This window comes from Larus michahellis, chromosome 7 (assembly GCF_964199755.1).
Source record: "Larus michahellis chromosome 7, bLarMic1.1, whole genome shotgun sequence".
Taxonomy (NCBI): Eukaryota; Metazoa; Chordata; class Aves; order Charadriiformes; family Laridae; genus Larus; species Larus michahellis.
This window is the reverse complement of record NC_133902.1, coordinates 47404882-47422033: the sequence shown is the minus strand read 5'-3', so window position 1 is coordinate 47422033 and position 17152 is coordinate 47404882. Positions and strand designations below refer to the sequence as shown.

The window sequence follows — 17152 nt, the reverse complement described above, 5'->3', positions numbered from 1 at the left end:
TGAGAGAAAAAAATTGGAAAAAAGCATATGTTTAGGAATGGAGCTTAATCCCGATTCTGGCAATGTCCTAAGACTTTCACACCCTCAGCAACTCTATTTCAGTTTAGTCAGATGTTAAAATCGTAACAAGTACTTCTCACTGCTGTTGAATGGCTCTGCCTTTTAATCATGTTTCTATCATTTTTAGAACAAGTACTGTGCAAGGGTGACCACAGACCCAGGCGAAGCAAACTGCTGCCTGGGGTGGTGGGTGCAGCCTGGGTGACCAGTAGCTGGATGATGCCACTGCCCATTTTTGCTGCCTGAATTTCTGAGCGAGCAGAGGCTGCAAGCACAGGGAGTCCAGGCTGTTGCTGTAAGTTTTCCAGCAAGTGCCGAGAGCTGGCTAAAATCTGGAGGGGAAAGGTTTGTTGCTTGGTCTTCAGCATCCCTGACACGTGTGCGCGTGGAGATGGTGCCCCAGGGAGCTCCTGCGCTTCTGCAGAATTGAATTTTGCCGTCTTGTGAACGAAGGCAGAAGAATTTGCTTTCTTCTAGATAATTATTTGCCTAAATAATTAAACTTCACTAGGACTGAGGGGAAATCTTAACGTCGACACTGCAGCGGAGAGGATAGCTTTGCCTGCCATTCAGGAACGAAGGAATGCTTTCCTGCAGCTATACCAGTCCTGCAATAAGGCCACTAATTCCTGTAGTTCTGGAAAAAGATATTTTCTGACTCTTAAAAGATCCCCCTGGTCCGTCCTGTATAAATAGCCTTTCTCATTGATTGGTATCTCTAGAGCTTAGGGTATATGACCCACTTTGCATTTTTTATCTATGAAGATTATGGTAGCAAGAGCGTGGTGAGGAGGGAGGAATGCCTGTGCTTGGGCTGCTGCTGGCCTCTCCCCACCTGGCACAACGTAAAGGGTATTTTCAAGGGTCCAGAACAAAACAAGGGACAGCCACCCCAAGTGCAGTCAGCAGGGAAAGCTGCGGCAGTGAAAGACAGAAATAACACCCTGTTGTGGAGTGTTTAATAGGCTCAGAAATAGCTGGTGTGTTTGCGGAAGGCTGCATTGGGAGATAATTCTATCCCTGTACGGACAGCCGGGCTGGGAACGGCAGGCGGGTGCCCTGAAAGGCCTAATAATGAGCCTCAGGGTGACAGGAGGGATAACTGCGGGGTAGGGAAAGGCTGGTTTTGCTCTTTAAATTGAAACTATACGTAAACATGTGGCCTTTTGTGGTGGGTGTGTGTTTTCCAGGGTGTGCGTTGTGGGTTTCCTGATGCTCCTGAGGTCTGGGGGAAAGCTGTGTGGCTGGCTGGAAAGAGATCTGTGGGAATATTCTATTTCCAAGGATAACTTTGATGAAAACAGACCCTTATGTTTTCCTTCTCACTTTTTTTTTTTGCCTTCTGTGTGTGTCTGTCTCTTGATATTTATTTTTTTTAGATCAGTATGGGGTGAAGGCTGTGTCTATGCAGTGCCTAGCGCATGGGTTTGTGATTCTTGTTTAGATGTTTGTATGAACTGTACTAAAGCAATTAACAAAATTAATAAATCCTGGCTATTTTTATGGATTTATCTCAGCTTTCAGTGTGTTTGTTAATTCTTTTGGCTGTTTGAGCTCAGTATCCTAGCTATTTTGTTGTCTCCTATTGCTACTTAATTTTACAAAGCTTGTAGCAACGTGAAACCTCTGTACTGCCTCTTTTCTAAATCTAGTTAGAGCTAATGGAAACTTTCATATTGCCGAAAACCATCCAAAAGAGTTTCACTGACTCTTAAAAATTCCTATTTCCAGGTGTGTTAGTTTCATGAACAGAAGTTTATGAAAAGTACTTTGTCTGCTGTGTTCTTACTTGTGTTAATGCTCATACACTATTAGAGAGTGTATGCTATGGCTTGTTAATGTGATATTAATATTGTCAACCTTATGGTTTTAAAAATCATGTTTTGAAGCAAACAGGCTCATAAATACTGAATCCTTTTTATTTGTCTCTTGTTTTCAAGTCTTCAAGGCTCTTGTTCTAAAGCTTCCCCACAGCCATCATGGGTACAACTTAAATTGGAGCCATCTGATTCCAGGATTAAAATTTATAATAACCCTTGGAAAAGTAACTTGATCAGTCATGACTTGCATGATTTCAGTTTAGTCTTCTGCAGGAAGATTTTGTCTGACTTACCAGGCCAGTCCTTGAGAGCAGGTTGGGAACGTTGCCAGGGCTATTGCTTATTCTCTCAGGTAGAAGTTGGAATTTACTTTCCATAAGCGGATTGTGTCTGCTCAGTCTGGTGTTGGATGTGATCAGGTCAGGGTGTACATCAATTTCCTCAGTTAACTTTATGGAATTGGTTTAATAAATGTAGGATTCCTCACTTTGTTCATTATTTCTACTACTGCCCAATGTTTTTTCTGCTTGCAGAGGGATGTCAGACATCAGTACTCTGAAATTGCCGTAGCTGTGTGCTTGGGATTGAGCAGTGTGTGTATCAAAACAACCGCCTGTGTAAATGTGATGCATTGGGAGCAGAAAACAATTCCAAGCGTTACTTCTTTCAGGAATGTTCTTTCCCTTTGTGATAGCAGTTGAAGACCTGTTAGGTCACGGGCAGCTTCATTAGCTCATAATTAGACAGAATGAGGCAGGAGCCAAGATGATGAATGTCACCTTTCCTGGCTAAGGAAGGAAAACTGAAACATTATGGATTAAGGAAAAGCTCGTGGGTGTTGGAAGGATTATTAAAAAGCATTTGTCCACTTACCTGGCGTGACGTTCTTGGCTTGGGTCTCTAAGTACCACCTTGCCTGTGGCTGACGGCAGCTGTATTGCTAATTGTATTTATTGCGGGCATAAATATGTTGTCTAGATTTACACGTAGAAAATCTTATTCAGAAGACTAACTCCCACCCAGAATTATATATGTTCTAGTTTTAATGGGGGAATGTATGTGAGAAGAGAAAGAAGCCGAGGTGATGATGATACACATGTCCTTGCAGACATCATCATTGCTGTGGCTGCCTTAGTCCTGGTGAGCCCTTGGAGGGATCCCCACTGAGGCTGGGTTTTGGGGAATTCACTTGAAGGCCCTTTGGGAAGGATGATGAGGTGGTTCATTGAATTGTGCTGAAAGGTGGCAGCAGGATGGCCTGGGACTGGAGCTGGTTAAAGCTTGGGAGAACTGGACCCAATGGGACAGGGGGTGGCACTGGCAGGGTCTTACCAGGATCACTGAGCCCAAGTAGGCAGTGTTTTAAAGGCTCAAAATACTGTTCCTGGTGTGAAGCATGGGGAAGGAGGGGCCACGGCTGGGGCCAGGAGGAGGGAGCAGCTGGGAAACTGTGGGAGATGGCCAAGCGAGAAACCATAATGATGTGCTGTGCCTGTATACTGCTGCTTGTGACCGTGACTCCTTTGTTTTTTAACATTGAGTCCTGCTGAGGAGCATGTATGTGTCCCTCTATCCTCAGTGTCTTCATAAACTCGTTTTCCTGGAGAAACCTGTATAATACATGTAAATATTGGGTCTGAGCAGGCTTGTAGCTAGGCCTTACTAGGTTGGTCTGTGCTCACGGGAAGAGGTGTTTAACCTCAGCTGAAGCTGTCACTTTTGGAGGCTGGTGGTGCACCCATAGAGGAGTGAGCTGTGCCTCATGTCCGAAGGGGGATACAGCTGGAGATGGTGGGGCCAGATGCTGGCCTTGGGATAGGGCACCGTCTGAGGTATCCAAGGAGTCTCTGTCTGAAAAACATTGGCCAATGTACGTTGGGTTGTGTCTGGCAAAAAGGAGTACCTCCAGAGCAGGCAGAGCATCTGTAGACTCCACCTTCTGGTTGTGGTGCTTTGGTCTATGTAGATGTCAGACTAGAGATTTAACCGCTTAAATTTAAATGTACGGTTGAAGTGGGGGGAAGGGGATGTCCTGTAAAAGGAAATTCTTGCAAGTTGCTTGCCCACTTCAGTGGCACTGATGCTTGGACGTGGGACATGATGAATGGGCACAGCAGGGCCAGAGCAGGTTTGGTACCTTGCAGAGTCAGGCCTGAAGACCATAGTGGGGCATCTTTGTTAGGAACAGACGTGATGGTAAGCTGCTTTTCACGCTCTGTAGTCACTACAGTGTAGCTCTCTTCTCTAAAGCTTACAGATAAATAACTAAAAGATTTGAATCTGACATCTTAAAGTGGGGTGGGGTTTTTTGTTAGGTTTTTTTGAGTTTTTTTATGGTGTTTTTTGTGGTTTTTTTGTTGTTTTTTTTGTTGTTGTTGGTTTCTTTTTTTTAAGCCAGAAGGCATCTCCTTTCCTTGGAAAGGAAACTTGAGACTCAATTACTTTGCTTTAAAAGGTCCCAGGCTGGTGTTCAGGCAGGGGAAATGCTGGCCCTTATTCACTGTGGTTCCTGAACAACTAGCGCAGTCTCTTCTCCCCATTTTACACCTTGCCCAGGCCTGAAGGGGTTACGTTTTAAAATGAATAATGACTAAATTTATTCGTCATGGACAAACGATGACAGCTGTTGAGATGCTCCTGTTAGCGCTTCCCAGGGGATAAAGTCAGGCTGGTTCCTAGTGCAAGCCAGCCCAGCCAGGCAGAGTCAGCTCGTCTTCATCCCGGATTATTTGTCCTGGGCTCCCCTCGCTAGCAGGGAATTTCCTTCTTAGAAGTGATGTGAAGTTTCCTGGGCTGAAATGGGTGTTGATGAGAATTCTGCAGAGCCGCAGTCGCAGGGAGAGGACTGAAGCCATCGCTGTTTAAATCCACGTGTGAAGACAGCATGCTTAATGAATACGAGGGGCAATGATCGATTATGTTCTGGACTGAAAGCCGCGGCGCTCGGTGAAGCACTGTTACATCTGGGCATGCTATGGAAAATATGAAGGAATGTTGAGGAAGCTTATTTGCAGAAGGATATGTACTTGTAAGCATTGTTTTTTTTTCCCCTCCTTAAATAATGTAAAGGAATTGAAAAATGTAAAGCAAACTGTTCTCTGTTTCTCTAAGACAGCAGAGTGGTGAGCAGACAAAGGCCTCTTTTATAAGGGCATGTCTCTGACGGAGGGTGCTATATGGCCCTTATAAATGAGCGCGGGGCGGGGGGGGGTGTCTTGGGATGGGAGAACATCAACTGTTATTGAATGTTAGAACGTGGCACCGATTCCGCTTTGGTGCATCTCTGCTGGAGTCACGAGAGTTACACCCATGCTGAATTCACCACCTCGTGATTTGCAGATGGGCTGCAAAAAATAAGAGATCCTAGTTCAAATGATTATTGTGTTCAGCAGCCAACAAATGGGGGAGGGGGGGGGAAGGCTTTTTAATGGTAATGTATAGTAGACTGTTTTTTCTCTTATTTTTTGAACTCCCATGTTCAGGTTTCTTTCCGTTCTTTGTTTCTCTTTCTGTCCTGCACACGTGCTGCCGGGAGACTTGGTGCGCAGTTCTGAACGTGGCGCTGTTATTCTGCGCTGCTCAGATGAGAAAATGCTGATGGGTTATAGAAGGGATATTCTGATTTGATAGATATGTAATGCTTAGTTTGTAGACTTAACGAACGGAAAGATATGACTGTAATCCAAACATCCCTGAAACCGTGGGCAGGCTGGCTGGGTGGTTTTTTTGGAGTGTTGGTTTTTTAGCCAATGCTCAGAAAAGCCGGTTTTACACTGAAAAGATAGTTGCTGTAATTGTTAAAATGCTATAGCAGTGTGATTCTTTTAATATCTGTTTTCCTGATTTTTTTTTTTACTTGTTATATGAAATAGCAAACCACACCCTCTTCCCCTTTCAGAGGGGTGAGGCTTTAAAAATGCAGATACAAGAGGAAGTGAATTAACTAAGACATATAGATAACCTGAAATGCAGCTGATGGGGAATTTTATTCCCAGATGAAAGTGGTTTTGAAGTAGTAAAGTATATTTTCTTTTGAGTATGATTGACTTTCTCTTGTCTGGTAATACATCTATGATAATTATTTGCTTAATATCTACATGAGCTTTTGAAATAAATGCAATTGGGGCAAACTTTGCTCAGAAGTTTTTTGTATTTAAGGTCTGCGTGGCTCTTCCTGCATTGCTTAAACCTCTTCCTAGGGGCTTCAGAGATTACATGTTTTAAAGTCTATTTTGATCTGCCGTGACCTTCTGTGCAACTCTCACCAAATAATGTTTTTGAAATAGTTCCTGTTTGAACTACACTATCTTTCAGGGAAAAAAAAATTCGATCTTGATTTTTAATAACTGCCTGGGATAGAATTCGCTGGGTGACACATGTCCTTACCTCGCAGGGAGTCAGTGCTGTGACTGTTGCATTAAATGGAGGGGGGGGAGCGAGGGAAGAAAAAAAGGGAGGGGAAAAAAGCCAATTCAGAATTTAATTTGTTCTTAACCTCCAGCCAGTGGCCTTGTTGTATATTTTTCTATGAAGTGAGAAACAATATTAATAAATCACACTGGAAAACTATGTTAATAAATCTTGAGTTGCTCTGTTAATACAGAATATAATCAAACAACTTGTTAAGAATCTGGCCAGGCTAAACAGTCCCCTGCAGTGAATTTTCCTTTAATTAAAAACATGTTTTTCCGATCCTTTAATCATTCTCATGGTCCTTCCCTGAGCTCTTTTCAAATTATTTTTGAATTGCGTATGTCAGAACATGACCGGTGTCAATAGGGAGGCAGCAGGGTCTCCACGGCTGCCTTAGGGCACTGCGTTAAAGAGAGAGCCCACATCCTAAATGGGGCTTATGTTCTCCTTAGCTGTGGGACCTTAAATTTCTTGATGTTAAGGTTCACTTGTTCACTTTTGCCTGAACAACAGTCCAAGTACTGTTACTATATTACCCTCTTCCTTTAGATGCTCCTTTTTTTCTGACCCTTTCCCATATTCCAAGACTCCTTGAATATCAAAACTAAGGGGAGAGATGCCCTTGTCCACCTTTCTTAACTTGGATGCTGGTGTCTACCTGACATTTCATTGTTGTGCTGCGACTGGAGTATGGCATCGTGTGCATGGGTACATATTGGAAATGTGGGTTTTAGGTTTTTTAGATGGTACATGATGGTTCTCCTGTGTCTGGCTGCTAATGAGCCAATACCACTTTGGGTAGGGAAAACTCCTTAAGGCTCTTGGGCTGAGAACAAGACAGGCGTTTCTCCCTGTTCTTTTGCCTCCCCTAGAATACATCTATGCTGTTAGCAATTTATTTTCTTACTTTCGGAAAGCTCAAGCTGTATTGAATTTCACTCGTTAGTGTCTAACTAGGAGCCTGTATTTGTTACTAGATATTCCCAGGTGCTTTCCTGAATAAGGATGGATTAAAGCACCTGCTTGAGTTTTTGCTGAGTGAAATTTTGCAAAGGAAATGTTCCTGAAATGGTGGAGAGTGGGTGCGTACATTGGACTGCTGGAGAGGGATGGACATGAAGCAGGTCTCAAATCTTGGAAGATGTGTCAGTGTGGAGATGCTGTGATGGGGACTGAGGTGACATTCCAGCCTCAATAAATAATGTGTGCCATATATACCAGCTGTCCAAACACTTTGTCACCTTTCAACCTAAGGCTGTTTTTTTTTAAGTGGGTTAGCTAATCTGTGTAAAAATGCAATATAAGCACTCCTTTGGAATTGAAGTGACCTTCACTGAGAATCAAAGTGACTGTAATTCATTTTAAGTTAATTTATTTTCACATTTGGAAGTAGAGGCTGTAGTTCCCTTTGGATGTACACAGAGGATTCAATAAGTTTTAATACATCTTATAGTTTTTATGAATTTGGGTAACTTTTTCTATTTCGTTGTAAAGAATCTCTGTTGGTCATTTAATTATAAAAGTTAAAAGCGGTTTTGTAGCTCTGGATGGCTTTGTGATTAACGGCCTGTGGTTTATCAGCAGCAGGGGTGTTGCCACGTGATGTTTCCTGGGTTGCCCTGTTTATTCTTGGTGTGGGTGCAGGCAGTTGGCAGTGTGTGACCGAGCAGCCTGTGCTGCCTGATCCTGCCACACTTGGATCTTGGATTTGCTCATGGTCTTGTTTCACTACAGCTCATGGCAAAATAGCTCTCGGAGGCGTGAACATCAGAGATACAGAGTGTAGACACCCCAAGTAGTATCTGTGGCTTGCACTGTTCTGCTGTAGATTTGAAGTTTATTCTTTATGAATGCATTCATTGAAAGACTTTATAACATAGTAGTCACAATAGTAAAGTATTAGGTTCAGTGACCTGGTGGTTGTTTGTGAATAACCAGATTTCTAGCGTGAAGACACTGCTGAGATGAGAGCTGGCAGAGCAGAGCTGAACGTGCAGCATGTTTGCCATCGTGTGGGCATGTTCCTTGGGACGTCCCTTTGCTTCATCAGACTTACAGCTCAGTATGCTTTATTTGGCAGATAAAATTTTTGATGATGAAGACTCCGTGGATGGGAACAGACCTTCCTCAGCTAGCTCCTCTACATCGTCAAAGGCCCCTGCAAACTCACGCAGAGTTGGGATGGGGACTGCCCGCAGAATTGGGTCTGCAGCTCTGGGCTCCAAGTCTTCAAGTAAGCCGATAGCGTATATGAATTGGTCTTTATGTAAGGTATTTATAATGTGCACGTTTGAGCTTATTGCAAGGATTTCCAGGCTGGCCCCCAGAATCCAGTAACAAATTTTCCCTTGTGAAATCATTATGTGAATGTTGTCTGCATGCCACGACCGAGCTTTGGTAGGATGAATCTCCAAGCAGTCCCCACATCCCTATAACGCATTCTGCGTTTGTGAAAGGCTGAACTTGTGTGGTTCTGCGAGGTTCTGTGAGTCAGTCACGTCAACATTGCAGTATGTAGATTTTTGCCTTTATAACTGCAACTGTAGTTGAACTGAAGCAGGCTGCTTACAGCTACATGCGAAACTTCAGCCCATACAATCCAAAACTGACAGACTGGATTTCTTCTAAGGCCTTTGGGCATTGCTGGTCATGAAGGTGCAGAAAGAAAACTGAGCAGTAATTCTGAGTGTAAGCAATAATCCTACATGTGCTTATTATTCTACATGTGACCTAGAGAAATGGAGAAAGCTCCCTTTATCAGCCAGTCTCTAATCTGATTAGTAGCCCATAGACTATTTATCTTCCTTAACATTTGTCGGTTTGTGCACCTGTCAGATCTGCACCTTCATCTATTATAGACGGGATTAAATCCTTTAAAATAAAATCTCACATATAATTAAAGCAAATATTCCCTTTCATCTTTCAGACTGTGTTCCCTAACTCTTGAGTGACTACTGTAATGACTTCCCTAATGTGCCCTCTGTGCCTAGGAGTTGAAGGATGCTGTGAATGTCTAGTCTGTGCCTGGCATTGAATTTCCCTGTCTCTGCTTTTGGTACATCTGCAGCATTCTGAGGCTGCATGGACAGTGAACTTTCTCCTGATTAGGTGCCTTGATAGCTGGTGGTTTCTTAATTGATTCTCTTGTTGATAAGAAGATTGAAAAGGCTTTTTCATTTGTGTGCCAGCAGCCAAAGAGGGAGCAGGTGCTGTGGATGAAGAAGACTTCATTAAGGCATTTGAAGATGTCCCAACGGTTCAGGTAAGTAGAATTACATGTTAAAACACACAGTAATAAAAAGCAAAAGATGGATGTAGGTTCTCATCCTAATCGCTGGCAAACTGTGCTTCATTGTGATGTTGACAAATCTTCTTTAAGGGGAAGGCAAGTTGAAAGTTGGAGGGAGGCAAGTTTTAAACGGTGGTATCTGCCAGTAGTTTGTGTGGAATGCTCACAAATGGAGGGGAGTGGAAGGGTTGTGATAGAGGTATCACGGGAGCCGACATGGAGCTGGAACTGGACATGCGTGCTGTGCGGTGCAGTCTGGTTGAACAAACACTTAAGTCAGCAGGAGCCTCTCTACATTTCCTCTGTACCATCTGGGAACTGAAAGCCATAAAGGTGACTTGCGTCTCCGGGATCGCTGCCACAACTGGGTAGTGCATGTTTGCCGATAGGTTTAGCTGAATAGTGTCATGTATCCCATCTCGTTCACCAGAGCTTTATTTTTGGGACAGCTGAACAGCACACGTATCTACTCATGATCTTCTGCAGGTCTTCACTAATATAGCTACTAGGAGCTGCAGGAATGCTGCTTAGAATTGTGAAAGTATGGTAAAATAATAAAAGGTCATCCTTTAATCATCTTGTGGGCATCTAGTATTTTTTTTATTGCAGGAAATGGGTGTAAATTCTTTGTGTTATGCAAAGACAGCTGTATCTAAGGCTAGCACATGACATTTAAGCATTGATGAGCAAAGGATGTAAAAAGGAAGTTGGGAAGTGATTTTTTTGGAGTAAATCTTGCATTATGATGCTACTCTGTATTTAAATTTGCAGATTTATTCCAGCCGGGATCTTGAGGAATCCATAAACAAAATAAGAGAGATCCTATCAGATGATAAGCATGACTGGGAACAGAGAGTTTCCGCGGTAAGTAGTGAACTTGGATATGAAATCTATTAACACAAGGTTTTCCTGCATTGAGCTTAATCCCGTGACGAGGGTACTGGGAGGACCTCAGAGTAAGGCTGGAACATAGCTTGTGGTGAACATCTGTTACGTTCCCCCAAGCTATGGGGGAAATGTTTCCTTACAAGACGGAATTTAAAACACATCTGTGAAGGAAAAAGCTATTTGCTGTACAAGAATGTGGAGAGGCAGTATCAGGTTGAACTGGAAGTCATGCAGCAAATCCAGATGTAAAGCTAGAAATTTGCTAGCAGAGGTGGAAATGAAAATGTCTAAAGTGGTATTCAGAATATCTTAAAACTTCCTGATGAAGCAGAAAGTCACTTTGCTTTTAGAGAACTTATTTATGCTTTGCAAATGGAGGTGTAAAACAATTCAGAAAGAATTTACACACTTAAGTTTTGAATAAATACGACTGTGGGAAATGCAGAAGTGGAAAATCAGATGTGTTATATGCATGCCAAGATTGAGTTTTATTTACTGAGGTGAGCTGTGTATTCACAATACAAATAGATGCATGATGTTGTCTACACTGTAGGCTTTCATTGCTGGTGAGCAACTTTGGCATGTCTGTCAAATGCTGCGTTACAGATCCGAGTGGCAAACTGTGCTGATTCAGCTTCAGGGTTGTTTGGTTTTTTTTTATTATTTGCTGTACTGAGTAACAGTGAACTTAAATCAAGGCACTGTACAGAATCCTCAGTATACACGAGGGCCTGTGAAGATGTCCAGAAGAATTACTATAGGATGAATTGGTGGTCCCTGTAATATTAATAGAAAGTCTCCCATTTTGGTGGGGTCAGGGTTCCACTTCTAATAGAGCCAGATAATTATTCTAATGAAGTCAACGGACATATTCTAGATATAAGTCAGTATTACTCAGATCTGAGTTTGACCCATGCCCTTTTAATTCTAGTCATCTTTTTAATACAATAGTTAGTTGTGAGAAGATCTAAGCTTTAGATGCTGTTGTAAATAGATGGTTTCTGAGGGGAAATGGAAGAGAACCTTCAAGACATCCTTTGACTTATAAAGTGATGTTTGGGTTATTAACAATGCAATTTGAGTAGTTGTGGGCAACACTTCTGGATTCCTATAACAGTTAGCTGGAGTGTTTATATTATCGTGTTTGGTACACTAACCTATGAGTTGAACATAAGATCTGAGATAATGAATTGCTTGGACTTTGAGAATGCAGTTCCTCAATGCATGTTGAGGAACAGTTGTACAAGGACCCTGGAACCAAGTTATCAGCCCTGAACATAACTGTTCTTGTGTTTATTGCTCGTTAACAGTCACTGCTTTCTTTTATGGTCCTAACAGTTGAAAAAGATACGCTCCTTACTTTTGGCTGGAGCTGCAGAATATGATAACTTCTTCCAACACTTAAGACTTTTGGATGGAGCATTTAAATTATCCGCCAAAGACCTGCGGTCTCAAGTAGTGCGGGAGGCTTGTATCACGTTGGGGTAAGTTTACTTTCTACGTATGCTTGCAATGTGATGGAGAAAAAAGGAACAGACACTGGTTAAAACACATTTAGGATGTAACTTGGTCTGCTAGTACTATATAGTTATAGGTAGACCGTGATTTTACTACAGCTGTTTAAAACCATGTCCATGTAGGCCACTAATTGTAATCGTGCCGAACTGTGGTGTTGAGTTTTAAACGATGCTGATTTGAGATGCGCTGAATGAATGAGCAAGCCATGCATTCACGCACCGAGTAGGGAAAGGTTGAACAGTAAAGCTGAAAATGCATATGCTTTGTTCTGGTCTGGATTATGCTAGTTTTTATTTCTGATGGTTTATCCTTTGTGAAATGCTTCAAGAAAAAGGGCACCGCAGTGTTTCTAACAGCTTTTTTGAAATTTGTGCACGTTAAGGCAAAATAGACTGGTTCAGAGAAACTGTGATGCAGACTAACAAGTTCAGGTCAATACGTTCTTTCAGCATTGTCCCACTTGTTTGATAATTTTTTAGCTGTGCTAGTTACTTTATTTACTTTATGCTGAACTTACTGTTTCTCAGAGTTCAGATGAACATAGAACATCAGTTTGAAATGAAAGTAGATGAACTATTTTTTTGACACATGGTTTTCTCTGCCTCTCGTAGTTGGAGAGGAGGTGACAGTTGGGAAGAGTGAGGTGTCAGATGTGCTTATGTCAGATGTTCTGTAGAAGTCTGACCGGCTTAATCCTCAGCACACTTACCAGCATGACTTCATTCTGTTTTTCAGACATTTGTCATCAGTTCTGGGAAACAAGTTTGACCACGGGGCAGAAGCCATCATGCCAACAATTTTTAATCTGATTCCAAATAGTGCCAAAGTCATGGCCACTTCTGGTGTTGTAGCAGTTAGATTAATCATTCGAGTAAGTATATATCAAAACAGAAAAAAATTTTATCACTTCCAAATACTATGGTGTTTCTGAAAAAATATGAACGCTACTGCAATGAAAATTAGATTAAGTGCCTAATCTACTTTTCTGATTGTGTTGGGCTTGGCTTTCTCAGATGTCATGCAGCCTTGTGTAGATGATGATAGTTAAGCCCTGCCAAAATAGTAGGAAAAACATTTCTTTGCAGAGTAATGTATTTCCACCCCTCTAAGAGCCGAGCAAAGCTTTTTCTTTGAATGGGTTTTAAACCTGCCTTGCAGGACAGACTCATCCTCTTAATTACGCTTTAAAACTCCTCGCGGACAGTGCACGCTTCCTAAAACCATTAGGTCACGGAGGTGACTTCTGCCTAGTGATTCACTGGGGAAGCTGTGGATAGATAGCCTGACATCTCTCAAGTTGTCACCACTGACACTTCAGATCTTCTTGCAGTGACTTCAGCTCTTTGACTCACTGGGGCCTGCCATTATGGAAGAAAATAAAATATCTGTTAAAGATATTTTAACAGATCAAATATAAAATGTTTTTATTAATAAAAATATTTGTCCATATCTGTTAGTGTTCTTTTATTTAGCAGTTCTATTTTTAAGAATTGAACAAAAATAAGTATCTACATACTGGGTTCAGGTGGCTGAAGGAATGGCTTTTGTTCCATGGAACTGTGGTGTAAAGGTTCCTTTTTGTTTCTGTGTTTGTTTTCTTCTAGCATACGCACATCCCTCGATTAATACCCATCATAACAAGTAATTGTACCTCCAAGTCTGTTGCAGTTAGAAGGTGAGCATTTAGTGTAAATTTTTTTCTTTTTTTCATGAAAAGGTTGATAGACACGCTTCGTAAAGAATGCATCTCATTCTCCCCCATGAGATGGGGTCCAGTTCAAAGTCAGCTGTCTTGTATAAGCCAGCTGCACTGCAGAGTTAAAAAAAAAATATGCACTTTTCCTCAAAGAAGAATGTTCTTTAAGCTAATCTTTGTGCTTATAACGTGTTATAATAACGTCATATTATTTTGGCTTCTTTACAGACATGTTCCTATTCCCCACTAGTAGCCGTTATAGTGACACTTTGAGCCAGTCAGCAGGAGTAATATTCTGTTGATAGTGTCATCTGGAAGTTGTACTGGATGTACTAACGGTCCTCTCTGCACACCTGAAACTGGGGCTTTTACTGAATTCTAATGTCCCCAAAAGTTTCATAACAAAAGGTGGCTGTTGTCAGTGCGCCTCTGTTAACTTTGAGAACTCAGCGTTTCTTGTCTTTCTTCTCTCAGGCGCTGTTTTGAATTTTTAGACTTGCTGTTACAGGAGTGGCAAACGCACTCCCTAGAAAGGTAAGCTCTGAAAACAAGTGGGTTATTTCTCTCCTACTTATGTCTGAGGAGGTTAATTCTTGGAGAAAGGATAATCCAAGAGGTGAGATTATATCAGGTAGGTCTAGTAGAGATATTATTGCCGTAAAAAAAGCATGTACGTGTGTGCGCACACACCATTCATTCCTGTAGTTCTGGCAGTCAGAGTTTGGTGAGTCCTATGCCAGCCCTGGAAAACCTGGATAAGTGAATCCCTGAACTCAGCATTCCTTTTTGCACCCTAAAGTGAGATGATGTGAACGCAACTACACGTCTGTCAGGAGCTTCTGAGGCTTCTACAGCACTTTAGACTAAGGAACAGTGAAAGTAATTGTGGGAAAGAGACTGGGACGTGATTTCCTTAGCCCTAGATTGCGCAAGACTAAGGGTTAATGGAGTGTTTTTTGCAGCCAGGCAGTTTCAGTAGCTAACTAAAGACTGACCTATGAAGACTGCTGTTTGCCTTTCCCTAGTCAGCAATGTGGGTGAAATAACACTGACTTGTAAGAGTAGATAAGTAAAGGCTCCAAAGGATTTTACATGAAAACGGGAAGATGTGGTGAACCCTTTGTTCTTGGAGACCAAAGCAAAATCAGATTAGTCATTTGTTTATAAGTGTGGCCTATCTTTCTGGACTGCTGGATAACGTTTTCCTTCTTATTTCAGACACATATCAGTGTTAGCTGAAACGATAAAGAAGGGAATTCATGATGCAGACTCTGAAGCCAGGATAGAGGCAAGAAAGTAAGTGGAAGCTGTTGTTGGTGCCTTTTCTTACCCTCCTCCTTTGCCCCTGTTGTGCTGTGAGTCAATGGTGTTGGATGGTGGAGAATGAAGTCCAGACAAGTTCCATTCTCCTGACAGTTGATGCCAGCTTTCTCTTGGCTTCAGTGGGAGTGTGTACTTCAGACGTCATACGAGGTGATTGAGTAGGGCTGAGTTATATATGTATTACATCTTCTAAAGGTGCTTATTTCACTTTGTTCTTGTAATATTTTATTGTCTTTTTATCTGAGTAGGTAAAATGCTTACCTGAGTTGTTCAAGAGTCTAGAGTTGAGAACGAGTAACCTTGTCTTTCTTTTTGATGTTTGAGTGGCTTGCAGTTAACTGAGATTTCTTCTGTTTAGTACAAAAATACTATTATTTCTAATATATTTTTTTCTTCTCTTTTTGGCCTGTATGCGAGACCAGGTTATTTGCTACTCTTGAAACAAAAGTCCTTGTGGTAGTACACTTTTAAATGGTATCCTAAACTAAGGAAATCTTATGACACCAAAATAACATATTTGTGTGTATCTATAGGAAACTATAATAATTGCAATTAATTTTCTTCTGTTGAAGATCTCTTGCATTTCCGTTAATGTGTTTGTACTTACGGTATGCTGATACACTAGGATCATGCTCTTCTGAACAGAACGCAACAGGAACATTTTTCTTCAGAAATGGGATGCTGTAAAATATGAAATCAATGAACAATAAATTTCATTAACCTAAATGCTATATTATAAGCAGAGGTGTTTCACAGTAGGACTGTTTAAACCCTTTTGAAAAGGGAATGTGTCCATCACTGAAGAATACAGCCAACACTGAGACTTCGCAGCAGGTGTCTAGTTAAGTTGAATAGACAGCAAGGAGAATGGCATGAGACTTCGGAGAGCAAGCTTAATTCTCTCGTCCCATGTTGCTTAATTAACAGTGTGTCTGATTGTAAGGCAGAAGCTTGTTTCCTTCTAGTGATGTGAGAATGCATGGGACTTCTCTGAGGACTGGTTGTCGCACAACCAATTCTTGATTCATTTGAACTCACAATCTTACTCTTAAACTGGACATTACTTGTCTCCTGAAAAGTGCCTAGAGTCTTCATCTCCTTTGTGGTGAGAATGAATGTTTAGCCATCAGCCAGGAGATTTGGACCAGAGACGAATTCTTCTCACATCCTCAAATGCTCTTCTGTTTTCAGCATGGCACTGATTGGAAGTCTATAGGGGCATCTCTTTTTCCTTTTCCTTGTTATTTCCTTCCTAAAAAAAACCTCAGCCAATAGCCTCAACTAAGTACAGAAGATTTGTCTCTGCAGTGTTGTAGAAGAGCTGTTTGTTAAATTTAAGGAAGAAAACACCACCAGCTGCTGCTTTCCTGAGTCAGGCTTGTGTATGTGTTCTGCTTTTGGCATGTTTTTTAAGTAGCTACTGAGCATCCAGTTCCAAACTAGCATCAATCTAGTGGGTCTACCATCTCTTATGTACGTTAGACAGAGGGATGAGGGTTTCTTCTGGAATAGTTTTTTTTTTGACTACTTGTGCTTTTACAATGCACCGAATGGTGCGTTCCTCTCGTCTTATTTTCATTTGGTTTGTCTGCTCTGTGGCTGTTTGAGCAATACAATGGGTTAAAAAAAGTGCTATGTCGTAAGTGTGTCGTAGGGGCAGTAGATGGTTGAAATGACTGGGCTAATGACCCCACTGATACCAGTAGTGAAAAGGGCTCTGACTGTACCTGTGCTCCACTGCCCCCTAAAACGTGACGAGGAAATGTTCACAGTATTGTGCCTTTCTTCCAGGTGTTACTGGGGTTTCCACAGTCACTTCAGCAGAGAGGCAGAGCATTTGTACCACACCTTGGAGTCCTCCTATCAGAAGGCCCTGCAGTCACATTTGAAGAACTCTGACAGCATCGTTTCCTTGCCCCAGTCGGATCGCTCCTCCTCCAGCTCCCAGGAGAGTCTCAAGTAAGTCCTTTGATGTCACCACCTCTCTGTTTAAACAACTGCAGATAGCTGCATTGAACTGGAGGGAGCCATCACGTTGTTTTGTCTCATCTGGTCATCATTTGGCCTCAACACCTGGCTACTCCAAAATTTATTTTTTTTTAGCTACCATTGTATTAAAATAAAAAGCCAGCAAACCCCATTACT

General features: G+C 41.8%; 1 protein-coding gene across 13 annotated transcripts in view; it reads left to right on the top strand.

The window, feature by feature from the left end:
• CLASP1 (cytoplasmic linker associated protein 1) overlaps positions 1–17152 on the top strand; it is a 184645-nt gene that overhangs the window by 80158 nt on the left and 87335 nt on the right. For 11 of the 13 annotated variants that reach the window (XM_074595300.1, XM_074595304.1, XM_074595303.1 and 8 more), the window contains 9 exons: positions 8374–8526; positions 9482–9555; positions 10354–10446; positions 11809–11954; positions 12724–12859; positions 13593–13663; positions 14159–14218; positions 14903–14980; positions 16799–16966. In XM_074595300.1, the coding sequence (XP_074451401.1) occupies positions 8374–8526; positions 9482–9555; positions 10354–10446; positions 11809–11954; positions 12724–12859; positions 13593–13663; positions 14159–14218; positions 14903–14980; positions 16799–16966 (979 nt within the window). Of the gene's footprint in view, positions 1–4567; positions 4909–8373; positions 8527–9481; positions 9556–10353; positions 10447–11808; positions 11955–12723; positions 12860–13592; positions 13664–14158; positions 14219–14902; positions 14981–16798; positions 16967–17152 lie in introns of those variants that run through there. The other 2 variants (XM_074595307.1, XM_074595301.1) reach the window with 2 other exon arrangements.